Genomic DNA, 17776 nt, shown 5'->3' on the forward strand with positions numbered 1-17776 from the left:
TTAGGAAACGACTCTGCTTGTTGTTAGGGCTGGGTATCCTTTAAATAATTATGAGTGCGAGCGTAAGTGGCGTGTTGGAGCCTATAGCCCTACTTTTGGCCAACTCCATAAAATATGCTGCGCTCAACTTCACCACACCACAATGTGGTTGGGTTGTAGCTGCTGCTGCGGGAGTGTGAGCTCTGCACCAGGGACAGTTGTGAGAGTCCACCCAGCTGCACACACACAGTGACAGGGCTAACTATTAGCATCACATAGCTAATCAGCCTGCTCTCTGGAAAAATGACCACTTAAGTTGACTGTGCAAGCAGCTTTTAACGACCTGTACTTGCGTTCATTCTAAGGTGGTGCCTTCTAGTGGCCGTAGTAATTATTACAAGAGCAGAGGAGAAAGCAAAGTAGCACTGAAGGCATGACAAAGTCACAAAGTTTGCGTAATGTTGTACAAGTAGCAAAGAGGTCCCTACAGGGTGGACGGGAGGGCTGATGGACGTGTTAAACAAACACAGGACTTACAACCGGGAGACCAGTGTTTGTGTCCCAAAGTCAGCAGCATGCTAGTATGTGTAGGATGCTACATGAGTGACATATGTGACATCTGCCACATGATATATGTCACAATGTGTTACTGAAAAAAGTACTTATCTAATGCCAGACTGTGAGGTTTTTCCTAAACCTAACCAGGTAGTTTTGGAGCGTAACTAAGACTGTTTCTTGATGTTAACAATGAGTTAAAAACTGTGACTGTTAGGACGGGAGTGTATGTCGTTTTGTCATATTAGCTGTTTTGGAAGTCAGTGGAAATAGACCTGTTTTGTTTAGGTATGAGAGAGTGTTGAATGTGTTTAATGACAGGATCGAGCCATTTTGGTGTCTGTGTCAGTTTGTTGGGACTGTTCATTGGCTTGGTGTTGGATGTTAGCCTCTGCTGTGTTAGCTTGTGCTAACTGGGCAGACAATGAACTGACGGACGATCCAATATCAGACCTCTGGCTCAAACAAATCAAATGCAGGTAACATTTCACTGGAGTTTAGTCACTGCTTAGCACTGGATTATTTTGGTTGAATCCTAAAAAGTTTTCGCGTAACGATACCCAGCCTGAAATGTTGTTTTTCATGGGGTCTGCTGACAATAATAAAGGCACACAATTATTTTTTCTATCCTTAAACAGGTTTTTGATCCACAGTATTTACATTCAGGTTAATATACTCGGCTTTGTCTCATCTCTTTTGTTTTCGTTGCTGCATGATACTCCTATTGTTCGACATGTACTGTATTGTTGCTGGTGTAGTTTCTCTTTTATTTCCACGCCTCCTGGGCACAGGACGGAAAGCTAGGAAAACAAAAAAATAGGAAAACCTTCTCTGCCCTGCAGGACGGTACAGTCAGCCCAACTGGGCGAGGAGCGAAGTGATTTGACAGAGGAAGGAAAGTAGAAAAAGGAGAGAGGGAGGGAGGGCTGGAGAGAAGAAAAGAAAGCAGAGGGAATAGAGAAGAAGACGAGGCCAAGCAAGGCTTTGTTCACCAACCCCCCCTTTTGCCTTAAGAAAGTGAAGAGAGAAGCGCTGAAGTGAGAAGTGACACAGAGTCCATCCTAATGATGAGCGGTGAATAGCAGAGCAGGGAGGAGGAGAGGAGAGGAGAAGCCCTGTGGGAGATTACCATGCTGAAGGATATGGAGAGCTGCAGTGTTAGAGTCCACACACACGCACACACACACACTCATCACAGGCTGCCCCTGCGCCTGAGCTCCTTAGAAAACCATCTATTAACGCTACCAATGTCACTTCCTTAATCCACACTATGAATGCACCAGCTTCCCCAAACAACTCTTTTCTGCATCAAAGTGTCTTATCAGGCGACAGGACAAGGTCAGGCGCCACGGAGCTGCGAGGTAGAATGGAGATTTGCTCCTTCAATAGACGGGGGTGCTTGCAAACTAATTAAGATAAACGACTCGTTGAGTCAACACTCGGGCACAATTAGAGCGTCGTGCTGCTGTGGCTGGAGTGATTGCTAACAAGTTTTTTTTCTTCCTGTTGAAGCCGGCGAGAGTGGCTCTGCCTCTTCAACTAGGCCAGACACCGAGGGAGCTCCGGCTCATAACCCTGAGCTGTCGTTCCTCAGCCCACAGTCAGTGCTCTTTACTTAGGCTTTACTCAGAGACAATACAGCCAAGTCTCTGTGGGTAGAGAGATGATACAGTTCTGGTTTCCTCATCCTAACAATTTGTCACATTTACCGTCATTATCGCAAGCTTAAAGGAATACGTCACCCCCAGAATGATGATTTATAAATCAATTACTGACCTCATTTTACCCTGAAGTCCTGAAGAAAACCGTTTTTCTAGCTTGAACGATGAATCCAAAAACGGCAAACACATGGATAAATGATGTAAAAGGGGTCTGCGTTCAACAACAACAAAACTTTATCAAAACGTGTTTACAAACTCTCCTACGACTCATGCAGTTTAATCTAAGTCTCATATATCCAGTCGTATGCCCAGTACATCCCAGACAAGTTGCATTTTGGCTAAAACACATCCAAACACACTTTTGCATAAACAGCCCAGCCATGCTACTTGTCCGTGCATGAGACTGTTCATGCAAGTGTGTTTTAAATCGTAATGTTTTTGTGAAAATGCATGTGTTTGGAGAGTACTGAGCCTTTGACTGGATAAATGAGACTAAGGGGCCGTACACATGCTGCACCATTAACCGCCTGGAGAACGCAAGGTCGAGCGCTGGATGCTACTTCTGTGCCAGCTTTCACGAGCATGGCAACAGGTTGCGTCTGAGGTTGCTAAGCAGCCTTAACAAGCAACGTATCAAAGCCTATGTACCTGAAATCCTGAGTGCAGAGCTGATCTTCTTCCAGGAGCTGTTTATAAGTGTGTAGGCCTATCATCTGTGGGGCAGGTGTAAAGCTCTGGGTAGCCCTGCACTAACATGATCAACTTTTCCAGATTTACTGCAAACTGATATTTACGGAAGAAGGGAAAGATACCTGCTGGCTGTGATTGGTTGTTCCTCGTCACGATATGTGGTGCGCGCTGCTGCTTTCCTAAAGTTGAACTCGGTTTATCTCAAGGCACAGCCGTTGCGCCCTAAAAAACAGGCACTTGGGAAAGCGTGCTTGTTGCTGGTCTACATTGAAAATAATTAATTATGAGTGCAAAAGGCAGCATGTATGCGGCCCCTTATACGGCAAGAACTGTGTGTGAGTTTGTAAGCAGTAGTTTTGATATAGTTTTGCTGCTGTTAAACACGGACCCTTCTTACTTAAATGCATCGAGAAATTTCTCAATTTTTGGATTTTTCGTTCACCGTGGAGACATGCGAGAAAAACAAAGTTTTCCTCAGGAATTCAATGAAACATGCACCGAGTAACTGATATACAGACGGTCATTTAGGGGGTGAGGTATTCATTTCGGGAAATTCACGCAGGGTTAGCTACATTCCTGCCTGATGTATAACAAACTAACATTTCGGCATGAAACAAACAAAAACATCTAAATATCCACTCCTTCCAAATTCAACAACGAGGATGCTCGATGCACAGATGCAGTAATTAATTGCTGTTTAGCTTTCAACCATCTCACATGATCTTCATTAGTTTGCACAGTTGTAGATGGCAAACACCATCACATTCAAACTGCATTTAAAACTTCTATCTGTCTTTGTTTTTTGCTATTGGAACAGTGAAGATAACCCATACCGATATCTCAAAATGTTGGTTTATATCAAAAGACAAATGCTCAAAATTCAACACATGACTAGCCTAGGCCCTTAGGAGCATTAGGGATGATGCTGTGGTCAGATTGTTTTCTCAACTGCTGTTTCCAAGGTCAAGAATGACATTTTTAGCCTCAGGTTGGTTATAGAGCAGCAAACGCCTCTTAATGCCACAAAACAACAGATATTTGTGCCTTATGCACTCAATCTGTGGATGGGTATTAACACACACTGTAAAGCCAGACATCTCCATCTCATGAGCTTCTGTGTTGCAACACATTTCTTGCAATGTCTGGAAAAAGAACATATTGCAATGTGCTAACACTTACCAAAGGAGGAAAACAGAGTGAAAACTTTCAGCACAGCCGACAGCTTGTGAGAACAGTACAAAGCAATCTCTGAAGTGCTGATGATTTGATAGGTGTGATTTGGCCTCGGGACCAGCGAAGGGAGTTTTAGCGAGAGCAGATGAAAATCGAGTCTCCAAAATAGTCCACGAAAAAGTCATTCCCATCATTAGATGGGGAGGTAAACTAGGATAGCAGTCTGATTCCAGACTTCACACCCCTCTGTCTTCACTCATTCACTGTGGCCACTCGCCAGGCTCTCAGCCTCAGAGCCAAGATGAGGAGAGCTAAAAAGAGCTAATCAACACACACACACTCCCACAGCCCTACTCACACACTCTCTTTCTCTCTGATGAAGGGGATATTTGTCAAATGGAAGTCTATTCCACAGGACTAAGGACCACTACAAGTCATTAGGCTATTCACTCAGCACAAAGACAGCAAATATGAGACTATGTTCAGGGGCTGGACTTCACGTGGGATTATACAGTACTGGCCAGCAACACTCGAGTCTTACATTTTAGGAGAATACAAACTCAAAATATGTCTTAAAAACAAACAAACAAAAAAGTAATGCTTTGGTTATCGTCCTCGTATTTGCTTTGTGATACTCAGTTTAAGCATCTCTTTTTATACTAAATGCAGTTTAAGTGCTGCCACATGAAGTATATTCTAACAACTAAGTCGCCAGAGAAAATGTTCATATTGTACGTTTTTGCAAACCACACATACGTTTGTATATTTGTACATTATTTTGTAGCAGATACAAACTTGACACCTCACTGTGGTGAAGTTAGGCACAAAAACCACTTGGTTATGGTTTGGAAAAAATCACGTTTTGGCTTCAAACACCCACGCATGGTGGCGCAAAAGCCACTGGAAAAGCAAGAATGGGTTGATGAAAAACAGCCGGGATCTGTGGCTGAGACGTTGCTGGGGAATGCTGCAGTGCTGGTGAAAAACACCCAGGTTTGGTGGCTCATATGCCGCTGGGGAGCACCGTGATGGGTTCGTGAAATCACCAAGGTTCAGTGGCTCAAACACCGGGGGACACGCTGTGACGGGATGCTGAAAACACACAGGTTAGGTGCCACAAACACTTGTGGGAAACACCGCAATGTATCAGTGAAAAATACTCGGGTTAAGTGGCTGTAGTAGCAAATGCTGGATTGTGATGGGGTCAGTGAAAACACCCAGGTTTGGTGCCGCACGCCACTGGAAAATGCTGCAATGTGTCAATGACAAATATCCAGATTTGGTGACTCAAACGCAGCTGGGAAACACTGTGATGTGTTGATGAAAAACGTCCAGGTTCGGTGTGACAAACGCCAATGGAAAGCGGTGCAATGTGCTGCTAAAAACACACAAGTTTGGTGCCACAAACCCCGGTGGGAAATGCCATGATGCGTTGGTGAAAACACCCAAAATGCTGCTGGAAAAACGATGTTTAATGTTGGTGAAATACACCCAGGTTCGGGGTCACAAACACTGGTGAATATGCTGTGAAAGACTGACAAAAAACAACCAGTGTTGTTGTTTGTCAGTCTTAAACGGTGCTCTGCAGCTTGGCAGACATCTTGTCTATAAGTGACTCACCATGCACCATCCCCTCTACATTCCAGTGACGGTCAGCTCATTTATTACATCACTTGACATGCATGAAACATGCAAACGTAAAGTACTCATGGTTTGCAGGAATGTGCAATGCCAAAATTTTCTTCTAGCGACTGTGCTGATTCTAACCTTTGATATATAAGCAGTATGAGAGTATTATAAAAGTACACACGTTGCAGTAGAGAGTATAAGAAGCAGGACTTAAATTAATAGCTCTTTAACACTTTGCATGTAGCAGGGTGCGATGTTCAGGATATGCTCAACACATCCTGTGACTAACACACTAACAAGGACTTTGGAGCTCGTGCCTCAGACACTGACTGAACCACTGAATCACATGTCGCTGTTCTCATATGTGATTGTAAATATTAAGTGAACTCAAAGTGGACACTGCATTTCCTTTCATTTACCATGTCGGTAGTAAGACTTCAATCAAGGTCACTGACGTTACTATTCCTTAGAATATACATTACAAAAAGTGTTCAAACATAAATATCATCTTATTTAATCTTTTTAGGGTTTTACTTTTCCAGCTCCTACACAGGGAGCTGCACGGATTATAAATTCCTGCAAAGCCTTTGGATTTTTTTCCCTGTTACGCAACATCAGTTTTTCAGAGAACAGTTGCAGCATAATCTCCTCTCACCTCCACGACCACAATATTCCATCTACAATAAAGTAAATATTGCACAAAGCAAATCAGTTGAAATTTGGATCTTTAGAAAGAAAAAAAAACACCACTTTGGTGGATTATCCTGTAGTGCATTTTATAAAAACCTGTTTAGCTGGTGACATCGTGCATGTAGGCGTAGTGTACGCTCCCTGTTTATGGTAAAGTTGCATAGAAATCTAAAAACAGGTCAAATTTGGCATGGCTTTGCATATGGAGAACTGAGTTGCCACAATCCTCCTCCAGAGCGGCTATCTGTATCATCACATTACCAGCAGCTCTGCAAAACAAAAGTGAATCATCATCATCATCATCATCATCATCATCATCATGGCCTGGTTTTGAAATCAGCTGTCGCTTTTTTTCCTTCCACCGTTTTTTAGTTGCCAGGAACAGCCAGGATGTAACCAGATCGGCTCTTGGTAAAGTCTGGCTGCGACTGGTTGATCTTGGGCTCCACGATGATGGTGCACTTTCTCCCGCTCATGCTGCACTGGATGGGACTCGCGATGTTCACCTGCAGCTTCCTCTTCTCACTGCAGAGAAAATAAAAGACAGAGGGAGATTAGCAGAGGTGGAATGTAACTAAGTACATTTACTTAAGTACTGTGCTTACGTGCCTGTATTTTCCATTTTAGGCAACTTTATAACCTTTAATATAGTACTTTTTACTCCACTACATTTATCTGACAGCTTTGGCTACTTTTCAAATGACATTACCTCATCCCCTTCCTGCCAGGTAAAAAAACTATGCATCTGCAGATGTGTTGGCTTTGAATGTTTGTGATTAACTGAAGGATGAAGTATTCCTTTATGCGTGAAAATTATTCATCTTCTTAAAGGGCAGGTCCATCTGCATTCTTCTCCATGTTTTCCAAATGGAAATTCACACAAAGCAGTTATCAAGAAGCGGCAGGTAGAATGTGCGCCCCATATAGCAACAGTCCAGTTGTGATTCCAGCCTGCAGCCCTTTTCTACATGTCGTCCCCCCTGCCCCTTCTTTCCTGTCACACTTTAAGTGGGGTATAATGAATGCGTAAAAACCTAATAATAATCTTTAAAAGAAACAAAAAGCAGTAACATAGGTTACAGCACTGAGGAGTATTTTCTAGGGCTGCACCCTAATAGTTCACCAAATGTTGGTCGACACAGAAAAAACAGAGACAAAAATCCAAATTAATCAAAACCTACATGACTGGAACATGTGTGACTTTAATTTGAAAGGACAGACACAGGAAGTGTCCACGCTCAGCAGTCAGACAGGAGTCAGGTTGATTTCCAGGGCTGGTACCTGCGGTTATTCCACAGGAAATCCAAAGTGTGGGATCATTTTGAGAAGGTGAAGGACGAACTCAGGGTGATATGTAAACTCATCTTCATTGGTCGACTACAAACATGACGTCTCATGTGAAACATGGAAGTAGCTACATGCCCATTAGCCCACAGCGTCATTAACAGGCGGCTCGCTCAGTGTGTGACGTGCACTTGTAGATAAAATATAGGCCTATATTAATGAAGGGTCATTAGTACGATTTTGTATTTCTCTGTAATGTAGCACAGTGTTAACAATGTTACTGATACTATTCTTTCTCACACCTTCAACTCAAACCACCAAAATATATCATTTAATCATTACATTCATATCAGAAACATGCGGGCGACTAGTCGACTAATGGACTTAAATGACGACTATTGGTCGACTAGCAAAATTCTTAATTGGGGGGAACTCTAGTATTTTAACAGTGTGATATCAGTACGTTGACTGAAGTAAAGAATCTGAAAAATTCCTCCACCCCTGTTGATAAGTGATTGGACACTGGCAGGTGTAAAGCTGCACATTTTATAAAGCAAACTTAAGAAAGTGAACACTTACTCATAAAATGTAGATTCATTCACACACTCTGTTTACTGCAGCTCTGATATATAAGCAGCTTGCCTCAGTGGCTTCACATTACATTCAGTCATAGTTTAATGCACAGGAATAAAATATGCAGATCCATTAGTGACCTATGTGTGTGTGTGTGTGTGTGTGTGTGAGTGAGTGAGTGAGTGAGAGAGAGAGAGAGAGAGAGAGAGAGAGAGAGCACAACAGTACCAAAGGCTATTTAGGCCATAAATCTTACTTGCTCTCACACACGGCATTATAGTCCTACAAATACACCACATTCATCCACAAACAGACAAACAGACACACACACACTGCTACTGTATACACTTTTATATGCACAGTCATACTCTCTCTCTAACACACACACACACACACACACACACACAGTGCTGTTTGGGGCCATAAATCACCCTCGCTCACACACAAACACACACAACTGCACTGTCGTATAAACTCAGTCATCCTCACTCATGCATACTATCACACTCTTACACACACTAACTATAACACACTCTACAGTAGAGCTGTCAGACTGAGAGTGATACTGTACACAAGAGAGAACGATTTAGTTTGTAAATGAGACTGAAAATATGTCTAAGAGAGAAACGACAGTGTGTTTGAGGGAAGATTTTCAAAGATTAAAATGAGATCTGTGATGATTCTTTGTCGGCTCAGACCGTACAAACACTACTGTGTAAAGCAGCAGCATAATTAATGTTGAAAACCTTTAGCTGCAACTTGAAAATTAGATGAGACGAGCAGCACGGTAAAAGTCCCTGCACGTCCACACAGGTGTTTAATTACTCTGGCTGATCAGACCTAGTCAGGCTGAGGTTGGGTGGAGCTGTGTGCCACTTGTCACGTAGTGACAGGTATGACACTAAATCTCTGTAAGCTGATAATCAGACAGCAGCAGGTGGATGAGACGCTGCAGAAAACTTACATTTTGTCTAATCTGAAGTGTCAGCAGGGAGAGTACCTTTTACATTTGGATTCTACCACGACAGGACATGTTAAATATTAGTCTGTATTGTTCATGATGCTCTTGGTCCATGTGGTATTTTGTTTATGTGCTGCAGAGCCGTCAGTATAAGCTGTATGCGGCATTTTGTGTACAGATATGAAATGTAGTGGAAACCACACTGACCAAGCAGCAACCTCCAGGGCTTAAAAATAAAGTCAGTTGCTGAAAACTGCAGTTCCTTGAATGACCACTTGAGGCTGGCTTCCATGAAAACATTCACGAGAATGGTATGGATGGACAACCTGAAAACACAATGCATCCAGCTGCGAGTATTTCTAAGATCGAGGCATAAAAACGCCTTCGGTCTGTAAAGCTAGTTTCCCCATCCAAATCATGACAACTGTACAGGGGGTGAATCTTCATATAACTCACCCATCTAAATTATAATAAGGCTTAAATACATGCATAATTATGGGCGTGGGCACTTTGATTGGCAGGCTGTCTGTGAGGGGTCACTCAACCACCCTCGCTCCTCCTCCTCAGCGCTACACTCTGAACCAAATATGGTCACTTCTGGCACCAAAAATCCAAAATGACAACGTCCAAAATGCCAAAATCAAGGCTTCAAAAGGGGAGTCCACAAACCGTTGGTCTACATCACAGTGGCCACGTCCAATTCTTGATTAAGTCTATGAAACTGTCACAGTGCTAGTGGAATTTTTAAGCACACACAATGTTTTTATGTATTTACTTTTCAGACCTCAAGAGTGGTATTAAAGTTCTCATCTAACTCTCAGCAAGAAAGAAAATACCAGTTTACATTTTTCCTAAAATATAAAACTATTCCTTGAAAAGCTACATTTTCAACATTTATGCTACCAGGAGCATTTGAAGGAGAAGAAGAAGAAGAAGAAGAAGAAGTAGAAGAAGAAGAACAAGAAGAACACGCATAAGCATAAGAAGCGGAAGCAGAAGAAGAAGAAGAAGAAGCGGAGGAAGAAGAAGAAGTGGAAGAAGAAGTAGTAGAAGAAGAAGAACAAGAACAAGCATAAGAAGCGGAAGCAGCAGCAGAAAAAGAAGAAGAAGCGGAAGAAGAAGAAGAAATAGAAGAAGAAGAACAAGAAGAACACGCATAAGCATAAGAAGCGGAAGCATAAGAAGAAGAACGAGAACAAGCATAGGCATAAGAAGCGGAAGCAGCAGAAGAAGAAGTAGAAGCAGAAAAAGAAGTAGAAGAAGAAGCGGAAGAAGAAGAAGAAGAAGAAGAAGAAGCGGAAGACGAAGAAGTAGAAGAAGAAGAAGAAGCGGAAGACGAAGAAGTAGAAGAAGAAGAAGAAGAAGAAGCATAGGCATAAGAAGCGGAAGCAGCAGAAGAAGAAATAGAAGAAGAAGAAGAAGAAGCGGAAGACGTAGATGTAGAAGAAGAAGAAGAAGAACAACAACAACAACAACAAGCATAAGCATAAGAAGCGGAGGCAGAAGAAGAAGAAGAAGCAGAAGAAGCAGAAGAAGAAGCAGTAGAAGAACAAGAACAAGCATAAGCATAAGAAGCGGAAACAGAAGAAGCAGCAGCAGCAGAAGAAGAAGAAGAAGCAGAAGCAGAAGCAGAAGAAGAAGAAGAAGAAGCAGAAGAAGAAGCAGTAGAAGAACAAGAACAAGCATAAGCATAAGAAGCGGAAGAAGAAGAAGAAGAAGAAGAAGAAGAAGAAGAAGAAGATGGTCCAATATACACACACCCAAAAACAGAACCTATACATGCATTGAGTGGGGGGATGGCAGGGTGGGGGAGCTGCCCATGGGCGGGCACCCCGGGTGGCTGGGGGTTCGGTGCCTTCCTCAAGGGCACCTTGGCAGTGCCCAGGAGGTGAACTGGCACCTCTCCAGCTACCAGTCCACGCTCCATATTTGGATGAGACGGGGACTTGAGCCAGTTACCCTCCATTTCCCAACCCAAGTCCCAAGTCCCTACTGACTGAGCTGCCCCTTTAATGAGCCATGATGTCTAACACGTCTAACCTCTTGTCTAACACGTACTATCATGAGAGAGTTTAGTTTTATGTTTTATGAGACTGTATGTAGGAGAGTGTGACGCTGTGAGGATACAGGAGTGTGTGTGGGAGACAATATTAGTGTATGTGCAGGATTATGCTGCTGTATGTCCTGAAAACCTCTCTGCCTGCATGTTTCAGCACACACGCTAAGAAAATTAAGATGAATAACAGAAAAGAAATCAGGCAGGACTGCTGTTGAAGTAATGATCCATTTGGCGTTGCCGGGCTGGATTGGCTCTTAGAACCTGTCACATCTTGTTAGACCCTTACTGGGTGGACGGGTGCTTTGCCTCGCTTGCTCTTAAACAGGATCGATGACTGAAATCAAAGAGTGAGGGGAGAAAAAGGCATAAATTGTGAAGCTGCTGTTCAGAGAGAGAGAGAGGGGGAAATATAATGTGATGTAAATGTGAAGGAGAAGGAGAAGATGAGTGTGATAATTGCTCTCTGGCTGAGAGAGCAAGAGAGAGGAAGATGTAATGTAAATGTAAAGGAGTTTGGCTCAGAGAGGAGGGGTGTGAACGCACATGCATCTCTATCTGTTCAGTCAAGTGCTCGTCGTGACACACTTTCTCACTGACACAGTTTCTGATGGTGGCTGCCTTTGTCATTTGTAAACAAATCCATTAACTGCAGTCCCAGCTGGGCTCGCACAAAGCCGCCAATCTCTGTCCCTCAAATCTAAAATTAGGAAACGAGTCGTGAACCTGACGACTTGTTGCGCAACGACAATAAGTCATAAACAACAAGCAGAAAGGCTCCTGCTGCCCACGCTGCACTCCTCTGCAGAGCGTGTGCCTCTCTGTGGCTCGGCTTATGCAGAGTGGAGAAGCTCAGGGTAGCACTGATGCTGGTTTCCATGGCAACCCCCATGAACTGAACTCCCCCATCTGTCATGGCTGCCAGCCAGCCAATGGTACTGTGTGTGTGTGTGTGTGTGTGTGTGTGTGTGTGTGTGTGTGTGTGTTGTGATACGTCTCTTTCTCTGAGCGTCTCTCATCCCGTTACTTCTCCATCTCAGTGAAATGCCAGAGGGGATGCTGCGCTGTGCTCCTCGTGAAGGGCAAACAGGGTTAGGCTCACATTCACAGAAATATACCCACACGTGCAGACACACACACATACACACGCACAAAATACAACACACCCTCACAAAGCTTCCACTGGGTACACCAAACAGGTCTTTGACACCTTTCTGATCAGTCAGAGCCAAAACTTGCCTCTGAATAAACACTCTGGCATTGCACTAAAAACTGATATGACACTTCATCTGCGAACAGAAAAACATGATCAGTGGAGTCTTAAGGTCACTGGCTGGCCTTTCCCATCAGGAGCTGGCCCAAGCCCCGAGGGTGGACTTAGTCCTTCACTGGATGGCCTCTCCGACTGGAAAATCAATTCTTTCCTTCTCCCTACCCCCAGTTCCCTTTGTGTGCCTTTGCCCTTCATGCCATGTGAGTCCAGGCTCACTTGCTCCCCAAAGTACCTCCTCTTTGCTTGGAAGGATGGAGGATAGATGGAGAAGGGAAAGAGGGGGAAGAGACATGGGAAACAGAAGTGAAAATAAAAGTTGAGGGCTGAAAAGAGATTACAGGGGACCTATTCTGCTCATATTTAGGTTCATACTTTTGTATTTTGGGTTTCTACTGGAACATGTTTACATGCATTCATTTTCAAAAAACACTATTTTCCTCATACAGTCTGCCTCTGTCTGAGACATGAATATGAGTATAAAGAGAACTGGATACAGCATTGGAGGCAGGGCCCTGTTGATTCCTATGAGAACTGTTCAGTGTCCCATGATGGCAAACAAAGTTCATCTTCCTGGGTATAAAATTACCCAGATCTTCTGCATCATTTGGTCCAATAGAGCAAGTGCACTTCAGGCTGCTTCTGTGTGCTGAGCATCTAACCTCCCGTTTAGCCCTCCGCTAACTTAAAGGGGGATGATTCAATCGTGTGGACTCTTCTTGACTTTTGAAATGTTATCAGACCTAATGGATCAAACCCTGATAGTGAAGGAGTCATTTTGTGGGGGTTATGACGCTAGAAAAATGTATCCACTGATTTACAGTCGTCTATTTCACAGTGTAAGTCTGTGGGAAGCTGTAATTCCACTGTTTGGCCACTCTGAAAATTGGCTTTAAAGCCCGGCGCATCCTGAGATGCTACATTTTAGTGCCTGTCTCCTACGTCCCCCTCCTGATAAGCCCAGTCTGCTCTGATTGGTCAGGGTTTCTGGGTCTTCTGTATCTCAGTGTCTCTGCTAAGCCCCCAGGAACACTGCAAGCCTCTGAGGCCAATTTGGCACAGTGGCCAAACTGTGGAATTACAACTTCCAGGCCTGAATGAAGACTTTTTTTCCCTTTGGACTTGCATTGTGAAAGACGTCTGAAAATAATCCATCCATCTATCCTTTTCAACTGCTTATCCGAAGCCAGGTCGCGGGGCCAGCAGGCTGAGCAAAGCACCCCAGACGTCCCTCTCCCCGGCAATGCTTTCCAGCTCCTCCTGGGGGACCCCAAGGCATTCCCAGGCCAGACAAGATATGCAAACCCTCAATCATGTTCTGGGTCTGCCCCAGTGCCTCCTACCAGTTGAATGTGCCTGGAACACTTCCAGCGGGAGGTGCCCAGGAGGATCCTGATCAGATGCCCGAACCACCTCAACAGACCCCTTTTGACGCAAGGAGCAGCAGCTCTACTCCGAGCTCCCTGCAGATGTCCGAGCTCCTCACCCTATCTCTAAGGCTGAGCTCAGCCACCCTTTAGAGGAAACTCATTTTGGCTATCTGCAACCTCATTCTTTCAGTCACTACCTAAGGCTCATGACCATAGGTGAAGGTTGGGACCTGGATGGACCAGTAAATCGAAAGCTCTGAGGGTCACGAAAAGAATCCGAAGTTGATCAATTCAGTCCAATAACATTTCAAAATTCTAGAAGAGCTGCATGATTAAATTACTTTATCCACATATAAGTTAGCAGAGGGCTAACCTGTAAGTTAGCTGCTCGGCCTGCAAAAGTCTCTGGTGTTCTTGCTCTATGGGCCCAATAATGCACCTCCAATCCTGTATCCACTTCTCTTTATACATCCGTGATCTCTGCACCATCATTGCAGCCATGGGATGACTATAACGGAGTATAGCGACACTTTCTTTAGTGAAAAATCACCAAAAGCTTCATCAAGAAATTAATAACATTGGCAACCAAGATTTAATGTTTTCCTGATGTTAGCATGTAGCTACATGTAGCATTGTATGTAATGTAAACACTTGCAGTAGCATGCCTGGAGCAGATGACCGTATAAATAAATCCATCTCAAGCTGACGTCAGCGTGTAGCCAAAGTAGAATAAGAGTTGGAAACAAAGTATTTAGGATGGGTTGAAGCCTGAGGTTTTTGCTCACAGGGTTTGCTTCTACATACTTTTACTTCATTATTTGAATCCGTGGTTATGTTTAATATGAACATCAGACACTGTAACGTAGTGTATATGACAGAAAATGAGGAAAAACACAATAGGTCCCTTTAAGTGTGGCAAAAAAATAAAAAAAAGAGTGTCTGTAGAAAAAGATTTATAGGACAGAATATTCAGAGACAAGTATGTGTGCTGAGAGGTATCAGACTGAAGAAAAGTGCTGTGAAAGAAGCGGTAGAGGACGAGCCGGGCTATTTTCAGGTCGAGGAGCCAGGATTACCTCCAGTCTGTGAAGCCATCCAGTCCCACTTCTGAGTCATCCCTCTAATAGTGTACCTGGCTCTCCCCCAAGCTCTCTGCTGCTGAAAAATATATGAGCGCTGCAGGTGGGGAAGGAGGAGGGGGGACACTCTGCAAAGCTGATGTGCCATAAAGACTGAGGACTTTGAGGAGGTGATCAAAGTTGGATCTTTCCGCACTTCTAACTATGATGACGGAGCCATTTTAGAAGCTACTGATGGAGCTAAAACACTGAGTGAAGTTTCCAAATTTTATTCTTGCTCTCACAAAAATCACTGAGCTGTTATTAAAGTTTGAGGACTTCTAAAACAAAACCTAAAGTAGTCCACTTTATTAGGCACACCTCTTCAACTGCTTGTTAACGTGATTAGCTTATCAGCCAATCACGTGGCAGCAACTCAATGCATTTAGGCATGTAGACATGGTGAAGACGAGCTGCTGAATTTCAAACTGAGCATCAGAATGATGAAGAAAGGTGATTTAAGTGACTTTGAATGTGGCATGGTTGTTGGTGCCAGACGGGCTGGTCTGAGTATTTACTGGGATTTTCAGCACAACCATCTCTAGGGTTTACAGAGGATGGTCCCAAAAAGAGAAAATATCCAGTGAGCCAAAATGCCTTGTTGATGCCAGAGGTCAGAGGAGAATGGCCAGACTGGTTCAAGATGATAGAAAGGCAACAGGAAGTCAAATAAGCACTGGTTCCAACCAAGGTGTGCAGAAGACCATCTCTGAAGCAACAACACCTTGTCCAACCTTGAAGCAGATGAGCTACAGCAGCAGAAGACCACACCAGGTGCCACTCCTGTCAGCTAACAACAGGAAACTGAGGCTACAGTTCACACAGGCTCACCAAAACTGGACAATAGAAGATTGGAAAAACGTTGCCTGGTCTGATGAGTCTGGATTTCTGCTGCCACATTCAGATGGTAGGGTCAGAATTTGGAAGCATGGATCCATCCTGCCTTGTATCAACGGTTCAGGCTGCTGCTGGTGGTGTAATGGTGTGGGGGAGATTTTCCTTGTACCAACTGAGCATGGTTTATTGTTGCTGAGCGTGTCCATCCCTTTATGACCACAGTGTACCCATCTTCTGATGGCTACTTCCAGCAGGATAATGCACCATGTCACAAAGCTCACATCATCTCAAACTGGTTTCTTGAACATCATTCTTGATTTCTGGGAAAACTGCTATTATAGTCAAGTACCAATGAATTATGTGGTATTGGTTGGTGCATAGACTGGTGTATTCGCCGATACCCAAAGCAGCATTTTAGGCAGTATTGGAGGCGTTTTTGATACTGGTATCCGTATCGGAACAACTCTATTTCAAATAAGCATCAGCAGCCCTTCTGTGTCCATCTCTCTCTGTCTCCTAATTAGAGATGTAATTTCTATTCTTGGCATAATCCTATCTGATCGATTATCAAGGAGACTAATGTAGGAGGCAAATATTTGCATCAGGAAGATACTTTGCCTGGAAAATGATTGAGACAGAGCTAGGGCTGATAATATGAGACCGGTGATTACTAATAGAGAAGATTCTGTGCCAAGAGTGCGCAGGAAGCAACAAATATGTGGTCCAGTCTAAAGGAGTGGACTGTAGATACACAAAAGACATCAAAAAATGCAGGTGCACACATACACCTGTACTCCTGCAGGAGATGAACCCATGCTGTTGATCTGTCAGAGAGTGAGTGTCTCCACACACGCTGCCCTGACCAAATGATGCCACTTTCTTTAAAACCTACAGTCTCCTCGCATCAATATTTCAGTTGGTGAGACCTGACTGAGATCAAGACAGAAAGTGCAAGGAGTGAGGAGGAAAGCATGCACACATGTACTGTATACATGTTCTCCTGACAGTGTGTGTGCATGTGTGTGAAGGTCAGGCACCATGGGGCAGGACTGTGGGAGTACTCAAAGCAGACAGAACCATGCTGCCTTTATGATTGATGGATAGACAGACTCCTTGTGCACTTTACAGCAACATTTCTGGAGCCACAGCAGGATCGGACACAATCTTTTAAAACACGTGGATCATTAACAGGATAGAGACTGTGTGTTAGATGGGTGTGCTGCAAACCAGACAGCATTATTACATCTATAAATGTCAGAAAATGTCAGTATTGCTTTTAATTTTCATTCAGATAAGGTATCTTTTTCAGTTGTCTTTAAACGCTACATACATTTTTGGGTCATTCTTGCCTTTATTCCACAGTTGACAGTAGAGACAGAAACAAACAGGACAGAGCAAGGTGGATGACATGCAACAAAGCCTAAAGTTTAGTTTTAGACAAAAAGGAAAAACTTCACATTGTACAAGATGCAATTGTTTTAAGTCTACGTTTCTGTATCTCTTCGCTCTTATTCTATCTTTCTCTCTTCCTTCACAGCCACCCACTTATGTAAATGATTTGCATTTAACACCAGACCTGACACAGCATCTCTCTCCCTCTCACTGTCACACCCTTTCTGTGTCTCACATGGCTGAATCACACATCTCACGTGTCCTACATTCACACCAGAGAGGAAATGATGCTCCTATAGAGCATGAAGAAGCACAAACCTGCATCAGACTGAAACTAAACCTGAACAGGCTTCTGACTGGAGAGAAACTTATTACAATGGAGGATCATCACAAAGAGAGAATGTGATATGAGGCAGCTTCACCGGTCTGGATGGATGAAACTGTAATGGCCTCATCTGCCCCAGTTTAAAGTGTGAAAACTGCCTGAGAGGCTTTCTGAGCGCAGTTCTTTAATTAGCACCACCGTTCCCGAGTTATT

The 17776-nt window shown here is 43.6% G+C and overlaps 1 protein-coding gene across 1 annotated transcript in view; it reads right to left on the reverse strand.

Moving 5' to 3' along the window:
* Positions 1-5126: 5126 nt before the first annotated feature.
* The window catches only part of myo1d (myosin 1D), a 192329-nt gene continuing 179679 nt past the window's right edge, over positions 5127-17776 (reverse strand). Inside the window, exon 22 of the mRNA XM_033611683.2 lies at positions 5127-6902. Within this exon, the coding sequence (XP_033467574.1) occupies positions 6746-6902 (157 nt within the window). The 3' untranslated portion in view covers positions 5127-6745. The remainder of the gene's footprint in view (positions 6903-17776) is intronic.

This window comes from Epinephelus lanceolatus, chromosome 21 (assembly GCF_041903045.1).
Source record: "Epinephelus lanceolatus isolate andai-2023 chromosome 21, ASM4190304v1, whole genome shotgun sequence".
Lineage (NCBI taxonomy): Eukaryota > Metazoa > Chordata > Actinopteri > Perciformes > Serranidae > Epinephelus > Epinephelus lanceolatus.